The 21,607-nt window shown below is 37.0% G+C and overlaps 1 protein-coding gene across 2 annotated transcripts in view; it reads right to left on the bottom strand.

Annotated features, from left to right (window-relative positions):
* Positions 1-21,607, bottom strand: part of mutyh (mutY DNA glycosylase) — a 35,474-nt gene that overhangs the window by 920 nt on the left and 12,947 nt on the right. For both annotated transcript variants that reach the window (XM_039734558.1, XM_039734557.1), the window contains exons 10-15: positions 20,388-20,532; positions 17,779-17,866; positions 9,557-9,745; positions 6,040-6,185; positions 3,984-4,151; positions 3,333-3,383 (exon numbers count right to left, since the gene is read on the bottom strand). In XM_039734558.1, coding sequence (XP_039590492.1) covers positions 3,333-3,383; positions 3,984-4,151; positions 6,040-6,185; positions 9,557-9,745; positions 17,779-17,866; positions 20,388-20,532 — 787 coding nt within the window. The remainder of the gene's footprint in view (positions 1-3,332; positions 3,384-3,983; positions 4,152-6,039; positions 6,186-9,556; positions 9,746-17,778; positions 17,867-20,387; positions 20,533-21,607) is intronic.

Below are 21,607 nucleotides of genomic sequence, written 5' to 3'. Positions count from 1 at the left end.
GTGATCATGTTGGAGATCACTGCACCTGGGAAGAAAAGATAATGGAAGCCAACAAGATGAAAAGAACTAAAGACAAGGACTAGCTAAACAACTGTTATAGGTAAGGTGGCATATGTAGTGTGTGTCAGTCAAGGTTGGTTATTGAATTTTGCAAATCAATCTCTCCCTACGCCAACGTTCATCATTTGTATCATGAGGCATGAAACACATAGACCATCAAGACAACCATTGAGAATGCAAAGATGGTCTAGTTGGTCTGTATCAGAAGGTGTGATCCATGGGCCATTCATGCTACACAAGCTGGAGTTTGGTCAGCAGTGGCTGGTTCACCTGGTTAATCTGTCTGATGTTAAAAGATCCAAGATTTCAATTGATCAGCACATATAGAAGGTGATATGTTTACCTTCACAAATGTGGAGTAAAAAAAAAAAAAGAAAGAAAGAGAGAGATAGAGACAGTCCTAGAAAGTTTAATGTTAAATTCATATAAATGTTTGCTTAATTTTGATAGAATATAATTTTCTCATATTATATAAAGCCCTCACTGACTCACTCACTCATCACTAATTCTCCAACTTCCCGTGTAGGTCGAAGGCTGAAATTTGGCAGGCTCATTCCTTACAGCTTACTTACAAAAGTTGGACAGGTTTCATTTCGAGATTCTACGTGTAATGGTCATAACTGGAACCTATTTTTCTCCATATACTGTAATGGACTTTAGCTCGATGGCCGTGGTGGGCGGAGTTGCGTGTCAAATCATCACGCCTCCCACGTAATCACGTGAACTGACTGTGAATGCAGTATGTAGAAAACAAGGAAGAGCTCCAAATAGCGCTGAAGAAAAACACATACAAGTTTATTCATAAGTGCAGCTACTGTGGAAACAAAGCACAGTGTAAATGTAAGTTTAAATTAAGTTTATAGACACGCTCCCGCTGCCGTTTGTCATGCCATCGACGAATACTTTATTCGAGATACAAGTTTAATGAAAAAACACGAGGTATAAACGAGACTTTGGATCACTTTGTAACGGAGTTAAAATTGCTGTAGCGAGAAACTTAAGTTTCGGGTCTTAGCTAACATTAAATAAAGCTGTGGACATTGCAACATCACACAAGAGAGCAGCTCACGTGAACTGACTGAACGCAGTACGAGTGACTACTTCCATGCATCAAACCTGTTCAAAAAACGCATTACACAATTGACAAAGTAGGAAAAGAATATGCTCTGAGCTGAGCTCCACAGCTAACGCGGTCTTGTGGAAGCAACTTCGTCACGCTGCCACCAAATACTCACAGAAAAATCCACAAGTTAATACACGCTGTCTCTAGAGTTTCTCCACACTCAATGTATTCCTTGCATCCCCGTTATACCCTCTGATCTCCAATTTCAATTCAAATGCCTCCTATTTCCAGTAAGGCTCTGCTTCGCGATGACCAGAAATAAGTCTCAGGGATAGACCCTACAAAAGGCTGCCATTGATTTGAGGCAAGATTGCTTTTCTCCTGGACAACTATATGTTGCATTCTCAAGAGTAAGCTCACACAGCATGGTTATATAACAACCGGAGTGCTGAACTGACAACGTGCTATACAAACAGAACTATAACAATCGTAATAAACGAACAATAAAACAGCGGAGAACCCGTGGATTAAATAAAAAGGCAGCTTCCTTGGCGAAGCAAGGAAACAGGATGGCCTTATACGTCGTTCGTTTATAAAACAGCGGAGAAGCTGTGTAAAGGCTGCTTCACAAAAGACCAGCGGAGCGCCTTATATGAGCAGGCAGTCAGATAAAGAAGGGAAATTAATAAATATCTATAATCGTAATAAACGAACAAAAAATAGCGTACAAGCCGCGGATTAAACAAAGGAAATGGGTACCTGAACAGTAAAGTAAGTCTCAAATAGCTACACAATAACTATAGCAATCGTAATAAATGAACAATAAAACAGTACAGAACCGCGAAGCAAGAAGAAACGACAGCCTTATATGGCGTTCATTTATAAAGCAGCGGAGAAGTTGTGTGAACAACACAAAAAAACAGCAGAGCGCCACACTCTGAATGTACAGTATATATGTATATATGTGTAGTAAATAGCGCGGGTATTTTGCTAGTATATATATATATATATATATATATATATATATATATATATATATATATATATATATATATATATATATATATATATATATATATATATATATATATATATATATATATATATATATATAAAAAATATGGTATAGTATAGCCCCTTATCCCTGTAAGTTAACATGAAATAGAACTTTCTTAGCTATATCTGTAAAACCGAGTGCTAATTAAGCCAGATAGGAAACAGTCTTACTGCTAACATGGACTGTTAGATACGCTTGCAAACAGGAGATGGCATACAGTTTTCTGACCGTGCTTAGTGTGCCTAAAGTTCAACTGTATAACCAAACTTAGAGAAATGAAATACTGAAATAAGCCTTAAACAGGAGTTAAACAGGTTATCCAGATACACACTTTTAAGATTTTTTTTTTCTTGAATTGTTGCTATTTCATTAGTTTCACTTTTATTTCAGAACTTCTGTAAAAACAATATTTGGAATCTTTCGAGTCCCAATGTGCTGAATCTTTTAAATGAGGTCAGTGAGACGTGTTTAATGACTTTGTGCCATAATTCAGGATAGGTTTCTCTGTTTGGAATTTCAGCCCAGAGAAAACGATCTACATCATCAGCAGTTAATAATTTTTTTTTTGCAAAGTAACCAATAAATTCATGTGAGGTAAACTCTGTTTTTGAAATTCTCTTGACTTAAACTTCAAAGCCTTACAATATTTACATACTTCTGACATATCACCTGTGTCCATATATACGATCTCTATTCGCCTTTTCATTATTTCTCCGAGTAATAATTTCTTTCTTTGCGCTAATGCAGTGTTTACTTTCTTTGTTTTGACACTGTCATTTTTTTTTCTGCTTTCATATTCTGTATCTACCTCTGCATGTGTTTGACCCCCTTGTTTTTTAACCTCTTTATGATGTTTTATTTTGTTTTCTACTCTGTGTTTTATTTCTGACCTCACTTTATCCTGCTTTTTTTCCCCCAATGACACCTGGTCCGTGGTGATTACTTTCCCTTTTTCGAGTAATAATTTCCATTTGTCTGAGATACTGCAATTGCAAGGAAACTAAAAGCTGCAGAACTTTAGCAACTGGGACAAACGCAGCTATGCTGGCAATACAAACAGTAAAGTGTCTCAAGTAAATTTTTAACAGGTTGAAACACCCCTACGGTTAGAATCTACATCGAGGCGGCACATCACAAGAACTTGGGGCCTACCTTGCAATTTTTTGGACCTTCAGCTTCTTTACTCTGATAAAGCTGGAAGATCTGGAAGAAACAGATGAGGCATTAATTCTGGAAAAAAGTGAACAATACTTAATCATTACAGCATATTTTTTAAACCAAATGTAAAAAGGTCTCCACTTTTTAGTATATGGTAGACAATAATTCCATTTCCTATGAAACTGCTGAGCAAACTTTAAAACTCTTGAAATCCTCTATTAATGTTAATCGTAGAACATTCAACATATTTTGTCCAATATTCTGGGTGAATTGTGAAAATGAACACCAAAAGGCTCGGTAGCCAAAATTTCAAATATATAAGAAGTATTCGGTAAATAAAGCTGAATTATGTAGAAAACACAACAATCTTGTGAATGAAAATGTTAAACAACATTAAATTTAGACATGTGCAAGAATGAAGATTCATTATAAGCAGGCAATACCATTAGAAATAATTAAAAATGATAAACCTATTTTCCAAAGTCATGTTTATACCTCACTGCTCATATGTGCCAATACGAAAACCGTATTTATATTATAATTATATTTTTAAGTTAAAGGCAAACCTTTCAATGTGTTATAGTTTTCTTTCTTATAAACTGTCAAGGCACCCTAACTGTATTTATTTTTAATTTTTTATCATACCTTCTTCATGGCTGTTGACACAGCAGCTTTCTGAAAAGCCATCTTTGTGAGCCAACGTGAAGATGACGCATCATCCTCTGCCTCCTTTTTAACTAATCCAGTTGTTTTAGCCAGACTACAACAGTACACAGCATAGGTTTGGTGGATGTGGGAGAAAACATGTACAACCTAAAGGAAAAAAACAACTAATTTTTATGATTATGTCAAAATGATACCCAAAATTCATTAAACAAACCAGCAAACGATTTAAATCCACTTCTATCAAATGTACCAGATTTAAAATGTAAAATGTTCAATCTCCAATTCAAGCCAACTTTAAAACATAAATGAGAATTCAGAGATGGTGATGTTTTGAAAAAACGTCCTGTTTGTAATTGGTAAATGGCATCTTATTTATTACTCATTGCTTATTTTTCTTTCTTTCCTGTTCTTAAAGTACATGATAGTATGAATAATTAACATGCAAAAAAACACCCTTCAAAAATACAAAGACGACATGCACAAAAAATAAAACGTTACAAAGTAAAACGTCAACAATGTTTGAACACATAACAGATGCAAAATGTTAATAATGTAGAAACGTATGCTATAAAGCCAGCATAATTAGCAGAGATAAAGAATGAAGAAAAATCCTCTCGGACCAAAATTCTTTCCTAGTTTTTTGCTCCACTTTTTTTTGTAATTAGACTAAAGTCATGTGCATTTTTCTCAAAAGCATCAAAAGCGAAGGTTCACTTCTAATTGCATGGTCAGCTTTAATGCTTCCACTAGAGCACATAGTTTTTGGAGGGTCCCAACTAAAGACCTAATATCCCATCCATTTGGTTATATGGTTGCTGCACCGAGTTGACGGCAGGTTGTTATGCATTTAAAATGCAGATATGGATTTTATGTATACAAAATAAACATTGTTGGTTTCTCTCTCCCTTTTTTCTTTCCCTCCCTGTGAGCAGCTTAACTAAATCCATAAAATTCCAGAGCATAAGGAGTGGGTGGGATTTTGCATTTTAAGGAACTTGTAGGATTTTTTCGTGTTTGGGGGGCTGTTAAATATAGACATAAGGTGAAGTTTCATCATAGTTGTATTGCAGTTGTCGTTTGGAAATTTTTGCTTTTCAATGCTGTTATTATAAAAAACAAATCTTCAAAAAATATCATCAATTTGAAGAGACTCGCCTTGCGTAAGGATTGTCATGAAGATCTGCAGAGCTGTGTCAAAATGTATTGTACAAAGAACACTGCACGGTGCATTTATTCTGTTAGTCCAAAAGCATTGTCTTCTGAACAATTAACCTGAACAACTGAAATCCCACTTGAAAAAGAACTCTAGTTTACAGGTGAGATCATTAGTTTTATTATATATAAGCATCTTCTATGTATGGACTAGAACTGTTAACTTGAAAAATCAGATATGAGACATTTGCTGTACCAGATATCATGGTGTGGTCCTTGTTTGAGCAAGATATTGAAAAGTGGAAACATTTTATCATATCGCCTTACTTTAGGTTAATATCTGAATTAAGAAACCAATTCATGAATCTACAGTAAATGAACTCTACAATATGGACAGAGACTACTATTACTAAATGAAGAGGCTCAGATAGGTTTTGTTTTGACTTAAAATAACAATTATTCAGTTAAAGTGTTATGCTTTATCAGTTTCAATGATTTCTTTCCTTTCCAATAGCAACTTTATTATTCTGGTTTATGCTACTGGTTAAAAGACTATATAATTACACTAAACTATAACTTGAAAAGCCAATTTCGCTTTGTTTACTAGACTGATGATTCCTAATGTCCTTATTTGACAAGAGTCAAGACAAATTTTGGATATTTCTATTACTGAACATTAAAAATGTCTATGCAAATAAATTTTGCGTAGTATTGTACTTTCCGTCACAATTGTTTTTTGTAAGTCTGTGTAAGTGCTCTGAGCCATTGTTTACATTACAGATTGTCAATTCAAATTCTGAACATTATAATCGCTAAACGGTATTATGTCACAGAGTTCAGTTAATATGAAGGGGTACTTAATCAGGTTCATCTAAACACTTGCCTCTCCAACATACTGAATCTCTCCAAAATTACCCGGTCCATCCAGGAGAGTTTCCAATTGTTCTAAAAGCAGTTCTTTCTCCTTCTTCTCTGTGATCTTCCCTTCAAGAACTATGCTTGGAAATTCCCACAGTCCTGCCAAAAGCCCTGTAAACACATAAATCCTTGCAAGTAACAATGGTGTACTTTTTAAAATAACACCTATTACAAACATATTGATTTCTAAAGCATTTTATTTCCAAAATTCAGAGCACATACAGAGTGGAGAAATGTGAATGTCAAATCGATCACACAATAAATCGCAGCTAATCAAAGCTGTTATTTTCAAGATTACACTTTACAAACAGCACAAGTTTCACTGTCAAAAGCACACAAAATATTTAAATTGTACAACGAGAACGTTGTAAGCAGCTTTGACTACAGGTTATACAAATTTGAGAAAATAATAATTGACTGACATAACAGCACACTGTTAAAAGATAACTAGATGCACAATTTACAATAATAATGAAATCCATAATGCTTCTCAAAACTTGAAACAGTGCATATGTGTGATATGCGACATACACTTGTTCATTCAAGGACTCCATCATAGAATAGTTCATATAACATCCATTCATTTTTAAAACCACTTTACTCTGTTCAGGGTCATAGGGGTTTGAACCTATCCTGGCAAAACCTGGTTGGCAGCCAGAACCAATCCCATATGGAGCACCAGTCCATGGCAGGGCTCACTCAGTCACACACCCACACTCACTTGCGGCAAATTTAGCTTTGGAAGTATACCTAAACTGTATATTTTTTGAGATGTTGTAGAAAAACTCAAGTGCTCGGTGAAAACTCCACACAGACATTGGGGAAATTTGAAAACTCCACAAAGACAGAGACCAGGCATGGAAATTAAACCCACGATCCTGCATCTGTGAGATATAGTCAGGACCATAAATATTTGGACAGTGATTATTTGTACAATATTTTGTATAGTTTTTATCATTTTGACTCTGTGTGCCACCACAATGGATTTGAAACAAAGCAATCAAGAAGTGATTGAGGTGTACACATACAGTTTTAATTCAAGGGGTTTAACAAAAACATTTGCCCCCAGAAAAGTAAAACACAAATTGATAGACACTGGGCTGGAGTCCTATCCAAAGATCATTCCTGCCTTGTTCCTGATGCTTGCTGGGACTGACTCCGGCTGGCCGGTGTCATTTAACCATTTGTTATAGGAGTAAAAAGGCGGCTGATTACCAATAAACAAGGAACAATTGACTTGGCTTTTTCAAATTTAGTGGCTCACTTTTCTACTCTCTTCTACTTAACCTCCTGGAACAACAACTTTGTTACTGAAAAACAAACTTGAAGCCTCCACTTATATATTAGTGGTTCCTTCATTATCACATATCTTGAATTTCATCATCCCCTTAAGGTCGGAACTCCAGGCTTAACCTTAAACCAGACCTTTAAATAAACAACTAACAAAGCAAAAAGATTATGATATGCTTACACAATCTATCTGTAGAAATAACAGTTTAAAAAAGCACCATTCAACTGTGTACATCTTTCATGTCGATTGATGGTTTTTAAGTGGCTTCCCTCACAAGTCCATCTGGTGCTCAATTTTGGTGGGCATCCACTTCCATGTAGTGAATGGTATGAAGCAGCGTCAGTTTTTTTAAACTGTTCCATGGCCCTTTAAACCAGAAAGTTAAGCAGTTGTTGTCAAGTAACTATTTTTACAGTTTTTCTTCTTGGACACGTGAGTTTGCAATATAAATACAGATTGGCAATCCAGTAGTATCTAAAAAATTTTTAAACAATCCGAATACTTTTGCAAGGGACTACATGTATTTTATAGTACTGTTAAGTGCTAAACAGCATTTTGCGAGAACCTGAATAAGCCTGATCTGCTCCCTTGAATCACACACTACTTTTCTACATGCTCATTCAAGAGCAAATTTAATTTCAAATTAACGGAATCTTTAAGGAGAAGCCCTTACTAGCTCAGTCTATTTGAACATTCTTTTTCAAAAACAGGTCAAAACACAGTATAGAAGAGTGATTTAGAAGTCAATCCTTGAATTCTCAAAATGGTTAAGGTTAGGGTTTTACCTGGAGAATTTCAGAACATGGACTACTTTTTGTTTTTTAAAAGGTTTTCCAGTGTGAGTTTCTGGCAACATATTTAGGTTATCGCCCTTCTAAACAGATGAATCTACTCCTAAAGCACTGCTTTTCTACCACATTTTATCTGTGGATTGCCAAATCTGTTTGCCTTCTACCTTCATATCTCTTTCAGGTTCTAACACAAAAGAGTATTCCAATACTATGGCATTACCAGGCACATATGTGATGGTGGGGATAGTGTTCAATGTTTGCCCCAAACACATCATTTAATGCCAAATCAAAAACAGAAACTTTTCTCTTCATCAGACTCTTAATTCACTCGGTCTTAGGGTCTCCTGGCAAACTGTAGTTAACATTTGATTCAAGGCTTTCTGAAAACGACCGATGCAAGATAGGAAAAAAAAATCCAGGAGGCACAACAGTACACTTTAAGGCACGCTGAGAATTTTCTAGACAAACTGCTACAGTGATCTTGTCATAAATGTATGGTATATCCTGCTTAGTCCTCTGCAATACAAAGGGTGGGGCCATTTTTTCCCCCTAACATTGTACACTTTTGTTTTGAAACTTATATTTTTGTCAGTCAGTGTTGGAACATCTAAAAATGCAGCATTATTTTTAATACTGATTATCAGAAGAATTGAAGAAAAATAATCAATCATCAGGAATACTTGAACCAAAAGCCTTTACAGCAATCAGAATTTGCTTGGTAAATACCTATTTATTAGTACAGATCTGCTCTATTTTAGTGACAAAAGGTCACAAAAAAAAAAAAAACCCAGCAAAGCTATAAAACAACCAAAGACTGAAATAATTAGGACTGCTATGACAACATAATTTTATTGCATAGCGCTATTCATATGCATATTAATAAAAAGATGGTTTTGTGTTTTTAAAACTTAAACAAATGCTCTTCATGTAATTACATTGAACATTGGCAGTTATTCTACTTTAGGGAATTCACATTAGAAATAGGCAAACAAACAATAATCAGTACTGTGCCTAAAAGATTTTTGGTTTGGTTATTTAAAAACAAACTCTGAAAGGAGTTTAACTCTTGTGGAACATTTAAAGTTAAATTATCTAAACAGGCACTACCCAAATTGTTTAAACTAACTAAGGGTGAATGCCCCCTGAATGTCAAAGCTACAAACAGGCTCTGGGCTCATAAGTCTATTTATTTTACTTTGAAGTTATTGACAGGTCAGTATTTCCGTAACATATTGAAAATCTTGATAAACTACAGTGTACACACAACTATTTCTTATCCTGTAAAATTAGATGAAAGAGCCTAGAGAGACAGTCAATATATACCAAAAAAGTGAATTTATGAATTTACTTGGCAACAATGTAAAAGGTAACCGTGTCTGCCTCAAAAGAGGAGTCCTCACCTGCACTTGGCCTCTGCACTAGAAGGTACACTGCTTCTCGGTCACTTTCTTCCCATTCCAGGATGCAAGTCAACGTTCTTTCTAATCGTGCTTGCTTTCTCACTGGCTTCCTAGGAAAATTCATTACCCCCAAGTCATTTTCCCAGTTCTCTTCTGGGGGAAGGCAAAGAGGACAGCGACCCACATAATCTGGAAACAAACAATAGTTACATATTTGCTAAATCATATGAGGAAGTTAATAATTTTCTGTAAATTCATGCAGATTTCATTTTGCAGAATCGTTGGCTCTGAACGATTTGAAACAAACATACATCTTCTAGCATGCAAGTCTCTAGCAGAATCTGGCTTAAACATCCCATGGTATCCTTAAAGTTCAGAACCGCTAAATGATTAAAAACACAATGCAATACAAAAATATTGAAATAATCACATATTAATTTATATATACTACTAGTCTTTGGGAAGTTCAGCTGACATTGCCCTTTCACAAAGCACTCAAAGTTACAATGCTTACTAAAGTATTAACTTGCTTGGAAGTTTTCAGATTTTGTTATTATAAAACATTGAATTCTTTCTATAGGCACTGTATATTGCATTTACAGCTGTAATACAAGATAAACAAATGGATGGTTGGATGGATGGATGAATCAAACCTACTGCAAGTTCTACATTTGTAACAGAATGAATTAGGACCTAAATAGTTAACCACCTGCGGTGGGCTGGCACCCTGCCCGTGGTTTGTTTCCTGCCTTGCGCCCTGTGTTGGCTGGGCTGGGATTGGCTCCAACAGACCCCCGTGACCCTGTGGTTAGGATATAGCGGGATGGGTAATGGATGGATGGATAGTTAACCACTGAAATAATTTGCTCCCCTTTTGGGAGAAGAAGCAAAAGAGTAGCAATTTTTGCCCAGATTACAAGATTTTACAAATTCCAATATGTACTTCTTTACACAAAATATAGAAACTGACTTTATATTTATTTATTTAATTTATTTTAATTTTTATTTATTTATTTATTAATTTTATTACAATCAATACATAGCAATCAAGTTTTACAAAAAAAAAAAAATTATGCTAAGAACAGATCGATCCCCACCCTTGAGAGAGAGAGCAAGCCAAGCGGTGTAAAATTTAAGGCTTTTAAAAATACCTAAATCAACAAATTCTCTGTGCTTTATAAAATCATTTCAAAATATTACTGATTAGATCCTGCCATGTTTTGAAAAAAGTCTGCACAGATCCTCTAACTGAGTATTTGATTTTTCCAATTTTAAATAATATAACACATCAGTTTCCCACTGACTTAAAGAGGAGAGTTTGGGTTCTTCCAGTTTATCAGAATAAGTCTGCGTGCCAACAGTGTAGTGAATGCAATCACAGTTTGTTTGTCTTTCTCCACTTTAAGACCCTCTGGAAGAACCCCAAACACAGCTGTTAATGGGTTAGGAGGGATTGTGAGTCCAAGACTGTCTGAGAGGTAATTAAAATTTTTGTCCAGAATAATGTTAATTTGGAGCAGGCCCAGAACATGTGACCTAGTGAGGCTGGGGCTTGGTTGCAGCGTTCGCAGGTTGGATCATGCCCTGGAAACATTTTGGAGAGTTTTAGGGAGACAGATGTGCTGATATATAATTTTGAGTTGTATAATTGTATGCTTTGCATATGGAGCTTGAGTGAATTCTCTGCATTGCTACTTTCCACTCCTTTTCTGATATATTAATTGAGAGGTCATTTTCCCAGTGTCCTCTTGGATCTTTGAAAGGAAGGGATTGTAAAAGGATTTTATATATTGTAGAGATGGAGTCTAACTCCTTGAAATTGAGCAATACTTTTTCCAGCGTGGATGAGGGTGCAAGATGAGGAAAATCTGGAAGGTTCTGTTTAACAAAGTTCCTGATTTGAAGATAGTGAAAGAAATTTGTAGCTGGAATGTTAAATTTGGAACGTAATTGTTCATAGGATGCAAAGGCGTTGTCTATATAAAGGTCTCTAAGCAAGTTAATTCCAAATTTTTCCAGATATTAAAACTGCATATGTTTGTGAGGGTTGAAAGAGGTGGTTCTTTTGCAGGGGTGCCACAGAAAGAAGCTTCTCCGTCTTAAAATGCTTTCTACATTGGTTCCAGATTCTAAGTGAGTGGAGCACAATTGGGTTATTAGTGTATTGCCGATAACGTGTGTTTATTGGAGCACAAAGCAAGGAATACAAAGAAGTACTGCAGGATTTTACTTCTATTGCGGTCCATGCCTGTGTATGTTCTTCTATTTGTGTCCAGGTTCTTATCGACTGTATATTTGCCGCCCAGTAATAAAACTGGAAGTTAGGTAGAGCCATGCCGCCTTCTGCCTTTTGTCTTTGTAGGGTCGCTCTTTTGATGCGTGGATGTTTAGAATTCCAAATAAATGAGGTTATTGTTGAATCTAATTGCTTAAAGAACGATTTATTAATGTATATTGGTATGTATGACTTTATATTTATTATAAAAAAAATCCTGTGGAATGAATGACTAGGAGACGATACGTGATTTTCACGTTCAGATCATGAAAGACAAATAAAAAAAACTGCGAGACGAAAGAATGGCAAAAAAAAAAAAAATCAGTAGTGTAAAGGTAAGCAGCACACCACCGATACAGGTGTCTCGCTGCATATAAAGGGTATAAAAGGACAATATTTTATAAATGAAACGTCAACGAATAAAAGATTGCATTAGCGCAAAAAAAAGAAAAAAAAAAAAAAAGGAAATTAATCAGAACCATGTGTAACTGAAAAAATAGCAGGTCAAAACGAGGTCAGAAATAAAAGGAAAACAGCAGAAGAAAAGTATTTTCGCATTCGCATCATTCAATGAACAACACATAGATTTACAGTATACAATAATGGAACATACAGTAGGACAATCTGTGGACCCGCAACAGTTAAAGCAACAACAAGTTTACTTTCAAAGAAAACTCAATTCGGTGAGGTGTATATTTATGATCACGGAGAAGCGATCACAACGCGAGCAGCAGAGACACAAAGTAGCAAAAGGAACAGCGGCTGTACAGGCTTTAAAAAAGATCGAAGGGCAGCGCAACAGCAGCTGCCCTTCTCCATCCACTCCCCAACCATGGGAGCAGCGTTATACGTCCTGCGAGAAAGAATTTAACCATGCCTGGGGCTGGAAATAAAGGACAAGGATTGTTTTTACAATGTCACGCAAGACCAGGCAGTGAGCCATCATTTAAAACAAGTCCACAGACATCTAACCTAGCAGTTGTTGGATTGCATTTGCCAGCATCATGTGCTCCCAGCTCTTAAAATAAAACGACATGCGACAAGCAGAAGAGGGCGCTCGCAAGCACCAAAAAGACAGCAGATGATCCAAAGGCATATCCTTAGCATTCGTTCAGCCAAACCCCCTTTATATAGCAGCATTATGTCTGGCAAGAAAGAGATGTAACCATGTACAGGGCCAGAAATAAAGGACAAGTATTGTTTTTACAACAGTTTTTAAAGTAAAAGTGAAAATAATGCATATGTAACAATTCACAAGAAAATAACAATCTCTTTAAATTGTATATTGCCTGTCTAAGGTAAAGTCATCCCTGATGGAGGATCGCAGGAATCGTGGGAAAGAGGGGTCCATTCATCTGATTAGCACTATTTCAGATGTGGAATGGCCAAATGGGGGAGGCAGCCTAATGAATGAGGTCTCCAGGACTTAAAACATATCCAATCATATGTGATATCATCTCATGTGAAATTCTACTCCGACTTCTAGAATTTTTATTTTTATACTGTATTGAGGGTTTATTCTGTTCTATGTATTGTACTGTATTGTATTGACCCCCTTCTTTTTGATACCCACTGCAAGCCCAACCTACCTCGAAAGGGGTCTCTCTTTGAACTGCCTTTCCCAAGGTTTCTTCGATTTTTTTCCCTACAAGGGTTTTTTTTTGGGAGTTTTTTCTGGTCTTCTTAGAAGGTCAAGGCTGGGAGGCTGTCAGGAGGCAGGGCCTGTTAAAGCCCATTTCTGCACTTCTTGTGTAATTTTGGGCTATACAAAAAATAAATTCTATTGTATTGTATATCCGGTAAACCAAACATGGGGGTGGTCGAGCGAAGCGAGTATGGAGCGGAGCCCCCTAATTTGTTAAAAAAAGATGAGGCTGTTATATAGGGTATTTTTCCCCACAAGGTTTCAGAAAGTGTCAGAAGGAATAAGGAGCACATTTGGTAAGCAGATTTGCGTCCTTTGTTTTCCGTTAAATAAGATGAAGTTATGAAGTTGCCTCATTTTATGGTGACCAGAACAATCAAGTATAAATAAAATATTCCATGCCCAGAAGTGCTATCTTTTTCAATAAGAATGGCATGGTGGCAGATTGTTTAGCACTCCCAATTCATATACCCATGTGGAATTCACACATCCCCCTGTGCAGATATTCTGGAGGAATTTTAATATCAAAATACATATGTAAACAGTACAACTGAATTATCCCAAATGGATTCCTGTTAAGTAATTCTTAACTATATTTACAGTACAAACAATGATGACTAAAAACACCTGCTGTGTACAGGTGTTTATATGTAACCACAGAGCCTTTAATAAGAACTGTTCAGGTTTGCACTCCTTCATTTCAAAAGGGATGACATTTGCTCACATGTTCCATGAATCCACAATTTTCTTCACACATTTAGGAAGAATACATGATCAATAAACATATACTGTATTACTAAAGTAAGAGTGCCATAAGCATTCTAACATCAGTATATATCAGAAAAGAAACTAGCATTTTAACACATTCATGGCAGAACAACAATCTCTCTACAATTGCCAGCAAAAAAACAAGGAGCTGTTCACAGATTTGATGAAGCAGATCATACACTCATCTGCATTTAAGAGGATACAATGGAGATGGCGTTCAGCTTTAGATTTCTTGTAGTCTTCATCACAGAAGACCTGAAGTGGGCACAACATATCTCCATTTTCAAAAATAAGACTCACCAATGCCATTAGGTCCTTCGACACCGAAAGAAAAGTCCTATGCTTATCAGCTTCTATACAGTAAGTATAGTGTGGAATCTACCCTCATTCACTTCATAACAATGTAGTATGATGTCTGATCAACTTAGGACTGCAAAGTACTACAGAGGATAGTAGAGTTGGCTAGGAATAATACTGGCACGAACCTCCATATTGTTTAGGATTTATATATATCACACACTACTTTAGAGAGTCGGTTATCTTATACAAACACGAGGTAGAAATACACTTAAATACTATGATTTACATTACTACCAACTCAACTTCCCTGGCTTCAGATATTATCTAACATTCCCTCTTATGATCAATAACGAAAAGCAGCAACATTCCATTTGCTAACCAATGATGAACAATATCCATAAAGCCACTGTACAATGATATAATAATAACCTCCTCAACATCATCTTATAATGCATCAATTACTGCGAACAGACAGAATGAGAAGGAGGAAGAGGAAGTTGGGAGCGTACGCTAATTACAGCACATTGCCGTACCCACCACATGACAAACTACCCGGAGACCAATCGACATATTCTAACAAAGAAAGGAAAACTGGCAATTTGTAACTATGATCAACCAACATCTAGTAAACAACTCTAGAATGTGTGTGCTAGGATTTGATCTTTAGTATGCACGGTAGCCCTTATTTAATCGCTGTCACACTGGCCAAGGCCTATGCAATAAAAACAGTTAACTGGCACCTCAGCACTACAAGTAAAACAGTAGTGCAGAGAAAATCAGACAATGAACTACACTATCGATTTCTGCCTTATACTGACAAAAGTGGTTGGAAAAAAGATAAAGTTTGCTGCTTGTATAATAAATTCTGTCACTAATCTATTGGTCCATACACATAAGACAATAAATTGAACTTGAACTTCAAAGTGCTGATATTGCTGCAGCTATATAAAACTCAACAGGTAATCCACCTGCAGCTAAACATGTTCGGGCCCAGCCAGTACTTGGATGAGGGACCAACCACAGAAAGTTTGGGTTGTTGCTGGAAGAGGTGTTGGTTAGGCCAGCAGGGGGGCACTTTCCCTGTAGTCTAAATGTGGATCCTATTGCCCCAGTTCACTGATAAGGAGTCTGTGCTGCAAAAATGGCTCCATCCTTCAAATGACACGCAAAATTCTCTCTGTAGTTGTAAAAGATCCCTGGGTGACCTTTGTAAACCGTAGGGTTTATCCTGATGTCCTGACTAAATTGCCCACCACGGCCTGGTCATTCTGGCCCCTGTCTTTAATTGGCTAACTATCTCTTACCCATTCACCATTTAACAGCTAATGTATGGTGAGTGTACTGGTGCAAAATAGCTGCTGTTGCATCATCTAGATGGATGTTGCACATTAGTGGTGGTTGAAGAGTCTCCACGCCCATGATGTAAAGCACTTTGAGTATTGAGAAAAATGCTACATAGATTTAAGGAATTATTATAATTATTATTATTAAGCCACAGTCGTAAAGGGGGAAACTGTCAGTACCTCATAATCAGAAAACACGTTTGTCCTCACATACCTATGGTAGCAATAAGGGAAATGTTTTAATCCTGTCAACCGCTTTTTTTTTTTGTAAAGAGACATATGACCTATTTCAGATGGACCGTATTAGTGGTATTACATTTGTTGTTTAAGCATGACACTAGATTATGCCAAAGCTGAGTCAAAGTGGCCCACTGTTAAGTGTGTTCTGGTTGGAAGGAGAGTTGTCACCTGCAAGTCAGAAGTAATTTCTTTACTTTTTTTTGGATCTCCCAGAAAAGAGCCCATTGCTGTGTTGTGAACTCGGGGCTTCTAAGCATTAAAGTCTCAAAAATGACTCAAAATACTCACTGGTTTGGGAACATCAAACTTTGGTTTTGTCACTAAAAGGGGCAAAAGTAAAATCTGTATGAATAAAAATATTTACTTTTCAAAAAGCTCTGTAAATAAAAGAAGCTCTGATGGGCACAAAAGACAATAAATGCAATCCAAGTCAAACAATGTCCCAATAAACAAGAATAGTCAAAAAAAAGAGGTCAACAATTCAGAAAAGCATACAAAACACAGAAAAAAGAAATCAGAATAGAAACTCACCAATGCTAGCACATTCAACTAACTGCAAAGGACTATGGGATTTCATCAGCCTTTATTGGGCTGAGGGCAGTCCCTTGACAGTGTTGGGCAGGTAGCCATGGCTCTTGGGGCACCACCCACAAAACGAAAGGCACATAGAAAAAGATTCTTAGACATTTAGAAACTAAAATGATCAGCAGTGTTAACATAAAAATAACAAAACAGACATGAATGGGAAATATGAATCCAGGCCTAAAAGTAGGGAACTTTCAGTGGTTGGTAGTCTTATTTATAAATGAAGGCATGGGAATGGATTTTGAGAATAATCAACAGATTACAGCCGATGTTACAGTACCATTTGATATGCCAACCTTGCTACAAAAGACAAATGATTTTTTTGTACGATACTACCAGTATTCATCTCAATCTTTGTTCTCGTCCTCCCTTATACTTATGAATCGTGCATTTAATCTTAATCCTGGTTTTCTCTCCATGGTTGCCAGGCTTACTTATAACAGTATAAGGTCTACTCATCTGCATGGACTTCAGAGTACAGAGATATTACGTATAGTTAATTAAAATTAGACAAATTAACTGAACCAGCCAACCCGCGGCGTACCATAAGCCGCAGAATCAGGCCGTTTTTTTTAATGATTTTTAAGCACAGTGAGAAAATTAACATTTGAAAAAAATCTGTAATGTAATAAGTCAGCAAGAAAAGCAACATTATAACAATGCACGGAACGAACCAACACAGTAAAACAGTTTGCTATGCTGCACGCGGTCGTGCGTTGTAACAGAAAACTCGGTTTTCAAAGACTGCTTACTTCATTGTGTTTTAACCTCAGTTGTAAAGGATTGTTTTGAGGATCCCATGGGATACCCCTCGCAAACCGTTTCACACGCTGCATATGGCGATTCACCTCCTCCTCTATGAACAGTCAACGTGGCTCGGAGGTGCCAGGAGTTGGTGGGCATGGCTCTTTCTGCGTGCGCCATAGGTGTCTTACTTGTCGACGGCTCAGTGAGTCCACGCCCCTTCCGGCGTGCTTTCCATGGTTGTCTTGCCTTAGTGAATTATATATATAGATGCTTGCAAGGAAGAAAATTAATCAAGTAGGAATTAAAACAAATATCTTACCACAGTTTTCAATATCAGGAACAGGAGAGAATTCCAACCCGGATTTTCCTAAAAGCCTGTTGGACGCCGTTTTCATTTGGTGCTCCACCTAAAGATAACATGCTGTAACCACACTCAAAACCATTTCGCAGTATTGAACTGAAAACCTGCTTAACTACTTTCAATAGGTTTGTGGCAGTGTTATATTATTTAATGACAGATAAATCACAGTGAAGGAGTAATTTTCACTTTCAAAAAATTTTAAACTGCAGGCACGGCAATGGCACGAATAAGGATAAGGACTCTAAGACACAAGGCTGCCAAGCTCAAGTCACTTAGGAAAGGATTCTTCTTAAAGCTTGATTTTTGAAAAATGGTATTACATAAACCACTTCTGTGGACAAATATTATGGAGATGACAAGTTTGGGTCATACAGATGTGAAACCAAACTACAAATAACTTAAAAGAATAATGCTTAAATGGTGAATATGTACAGAAATATACTTCTTATCTTTGCAATGTTGCATGATTACTTAAATGTAACTCAAAAACTGCTAATCAGCCTGACATGCACTTGTTAGGGATGTGAAAAGAAAACCAAAGCAGGCCCACAGATAACATGCAAAAATCCAGATGAATACCCTCACGGCATGGGATTTGAATTCAGGATTGGGGATCTGTGAAGCAGCAGCACTAATCACTGCATGGTCAGAATTAAGGCAAAAGTGGTTTCATGTTTGCTTCAAAAAATAATTGTCATTCATTTATAAAATGATGGATTTGACTGTAAGTGCTACCCAAATGGCATATTGCTCAAATGAGTCACATCATTTTCAAACTCACTTAGTATAGTTCATGGTCATATGGGGCCATATCCTATACTACTAGCTTTGGGCACAAGACACGAAACAGTGCAGGAAAGTGAGCCAGTCCATTGCTGTGCCAACTCACGTTCATGCCCACACTCACATTGACACAGGCTGATAAGAATTTGCCAGTCAACCTAAAATATACAGAATATCTTTGGCGATGTATGAAAAAAAGCCTAATATGCAGAGGACAACTCACACAAAAACAGGGAGAAACTGTACACACCACACAAACAAGGACCCCTGCATGTGATTCAAACTGAGGACAGTGGATCCAAGAGGCAGCAGCCATAATCACTGTGTCATTACACGAAAATACCACCCTGTACCCACGTAATACAAAACAAAAACAATATGAATAACTAAAGTAAGTAGTTGTTTTTAAAATACAAAATATTTTAGACCAGGGGTGTCTAATTGGAGGGCTGCAGTAGCTGCAGGTTTTCATTCTAACCATCTTCTTAATTAGAGCCTAGTTTTTACTGCAAATTAACTTGTTTTGCCTTAATTTTAACTGATTTGACTGAAAACATGGAATTTCTTCTTATTTTGTGTTTATTAATTTATTTATTTCTTATTTTAGTCAGTCATTTTCCAACCCGCTATATCCTAACACAGGGTCACAGGGGGTCTGCTGGAGCCAATCCCAGCCAACACAGGGAGTGAGGCAGGAACAAATCCCAGGCAGGGCGCCAGCCCACCTTCATGTCTTTGGACTGTGGGAGGAAACCGGAGCACCCTGAGGAAACCTATGCAGGCACGGGGAGAACATGCAAACTCCACGCAGTTTCTCCTAACTGCAAGGCAGTAGCATTACCACTGCACCACCGTAAGACCAGCTAACCTGCGTCCATCACACAATATCTGAGAATAAAGAAAGGTGAAGGTCTCAGTAAGGGTGATCTGCTCAGGTCACCAAAACATTTTGACAGTGTTATTAGAAAAAACAGAAATCAACAGTTTTGAAAACATCTACTGTGGCAAAAATGAGAGCAACAAGAAGTCATGGAATTAAATAATAGGTTTAATTAACAGCAAGAACCGGCTTCTCATTAAGAAACTGGTTGAAGTTTGAAGCCCCGATTTAGCCGTTAATTCACTTCACATCTCATTTCTACTTGGATGCCATTTAATAAAGAAAAGAATCAATACCGAGGAGTGAATCCTTAAGAACAGGAATATTAAAATGATGGGAAAAGAACTTAATCAGCAGTGAAAACTGGTCACTAATGAGGAAAGGGTTAGAATGAAAACCTGCCGCCACTGCGGCCTGCCAGGATTGGAGTTGAACACCCGTTTTAGACAGTATACATTTTAACAGTAAAATACTCAAAATGGTGAATGATTCATGCTTACTTTATGAATTCCAAAAGAGAAATGCAAACACTGACAACTAAAATAATTTTGATGTATCCAAACATAAGACACCATGACATGTCATAGTTTAGGCACCATACAATGCAAATATTTGAATTATGTGGGTTTAACAGGTTCAGTTCTTGTAAATATTTATGTGCAGACACTGCCACCTAGTGGTAGTAATAATCAAAGCAACGGTTCACCCAGTAGAAATAAAAACAAGTACAGGAAAAGTAAGACAGATTATATTGTATTAAATTAATTTAATATTATCAAACAATATTTTTTTGTACATGGATCTAGAAATAAAGTAGCAATTGTTGACAGTATATCACCAGAAATACACCTTGAAATTAGCACATTTGAAATTTCTCAACCTACTGACTGGGGAAAAAGCGTACCTTTTCAAATGATCGGCAGTGCATTCTTACAGGGCAAAGGGAGCAGCGAGGGGCTTTTGGTGTGCACACAGTAGCACCAAGTTCCATTAGAGCCTGATTAAAATCTCCAGGCCTGCTTGGGTCTACCAAAGAATTGGAGAGACGCCTTTAAACAGAAACAGAAGACACACAAGTAAAACTTCTCATTAGGTGCAATACAAATACTGAGAAACATAGCCATGATTTATTCTATGTTAATAAGCATAGACATAAAGTGTTATTACAAGCCATTAAAACCTGGTTTCATGGAGATAGATAGAGTATGTTTCCTTCTGTTCATTGTAGTCCACCTACTGTATGTTTGCACATTACCTAAGAGAATAAATAAACCAATCAATATTTATTTCTCCATCTTGCCACAGGGTGTTTCAGTGTCTTGGAACTAAAGTATTACACAAGCAAATATTTAATTTCCTTGGTATATGGAGTTTGCATGTTCTCCCCGTGTCTGTGTGGGTTTCCTCCAGGTACTCCAGTTTCCTCCCACAGTCCAAAGACATGCAGGTTAGGTGCACTGGCGAGTCTAAATTGTCCCTAGTGTGTGCTTGGTGTTTGTGTGTGCCCTGCGGTGGGCTGGTGCCCTGCCCAGGGTTTGTTTCCTGCCTTGCGCCCTGTGTTGGCTGGGACGGGCTCCAGCAGACCCCCCATGACCCTGTAGTTAGGATATAGCGGGATGGATGGAGGAAGTTACTGCCTCTGGGTTTATTGCACCAAACTCAAAATAAGGGATGACACTCTTGGTTAAGGCTGCAACAAAATACTATACTATTGCCAAAAATATTTCACATTGCAACAAACTTGTGAAAATAGGATGAAGCTAGACTCTAAATGTAGCTCTCTTTAGTACTTTTCTCAGATGCAACAAATCAAAACCTATACTGTAGGTGGTAATATGCGTTTTAATGAATCTAACTTTGCTGTATACATTAAACCAATCAATATAGTGCCAACTAGAATGACACCTAATAAATAAAAAGGAAGCAGGACTTACGAGTAGTACAGTGGAAGACTAAGTGGGACTACGCGTTCTGCTCATTCGACTACACTCTTGAAAATGAAGGTGCCTTCAGAGTGATGCCATAGGGAACCATTTTTGCCAAGAGACCCACTCACATGAAGTTTTATGAAAGAACCTTCATTTATTGAAATCCGTAACCAGCTCCATAGATAACCATGAACAG

This window comes from Polypterus senegalus, chromosome 14 (assembly GCF_016835505.1).
Source record: "Polypterus senegalus isolate Bchr_013 chromosome 14, ASM1683550v1, whole genome shotgun sequence".
Lineage (NCBI taxonomy): Eukaryota > Metazoa > Chordata > Cladistia > Polypteriformes > Polypteridae > Polypterus > Polypterus senegalus.
This window is presented reverse-complemented; position numbering and strand designations above follow the sequence as displayed.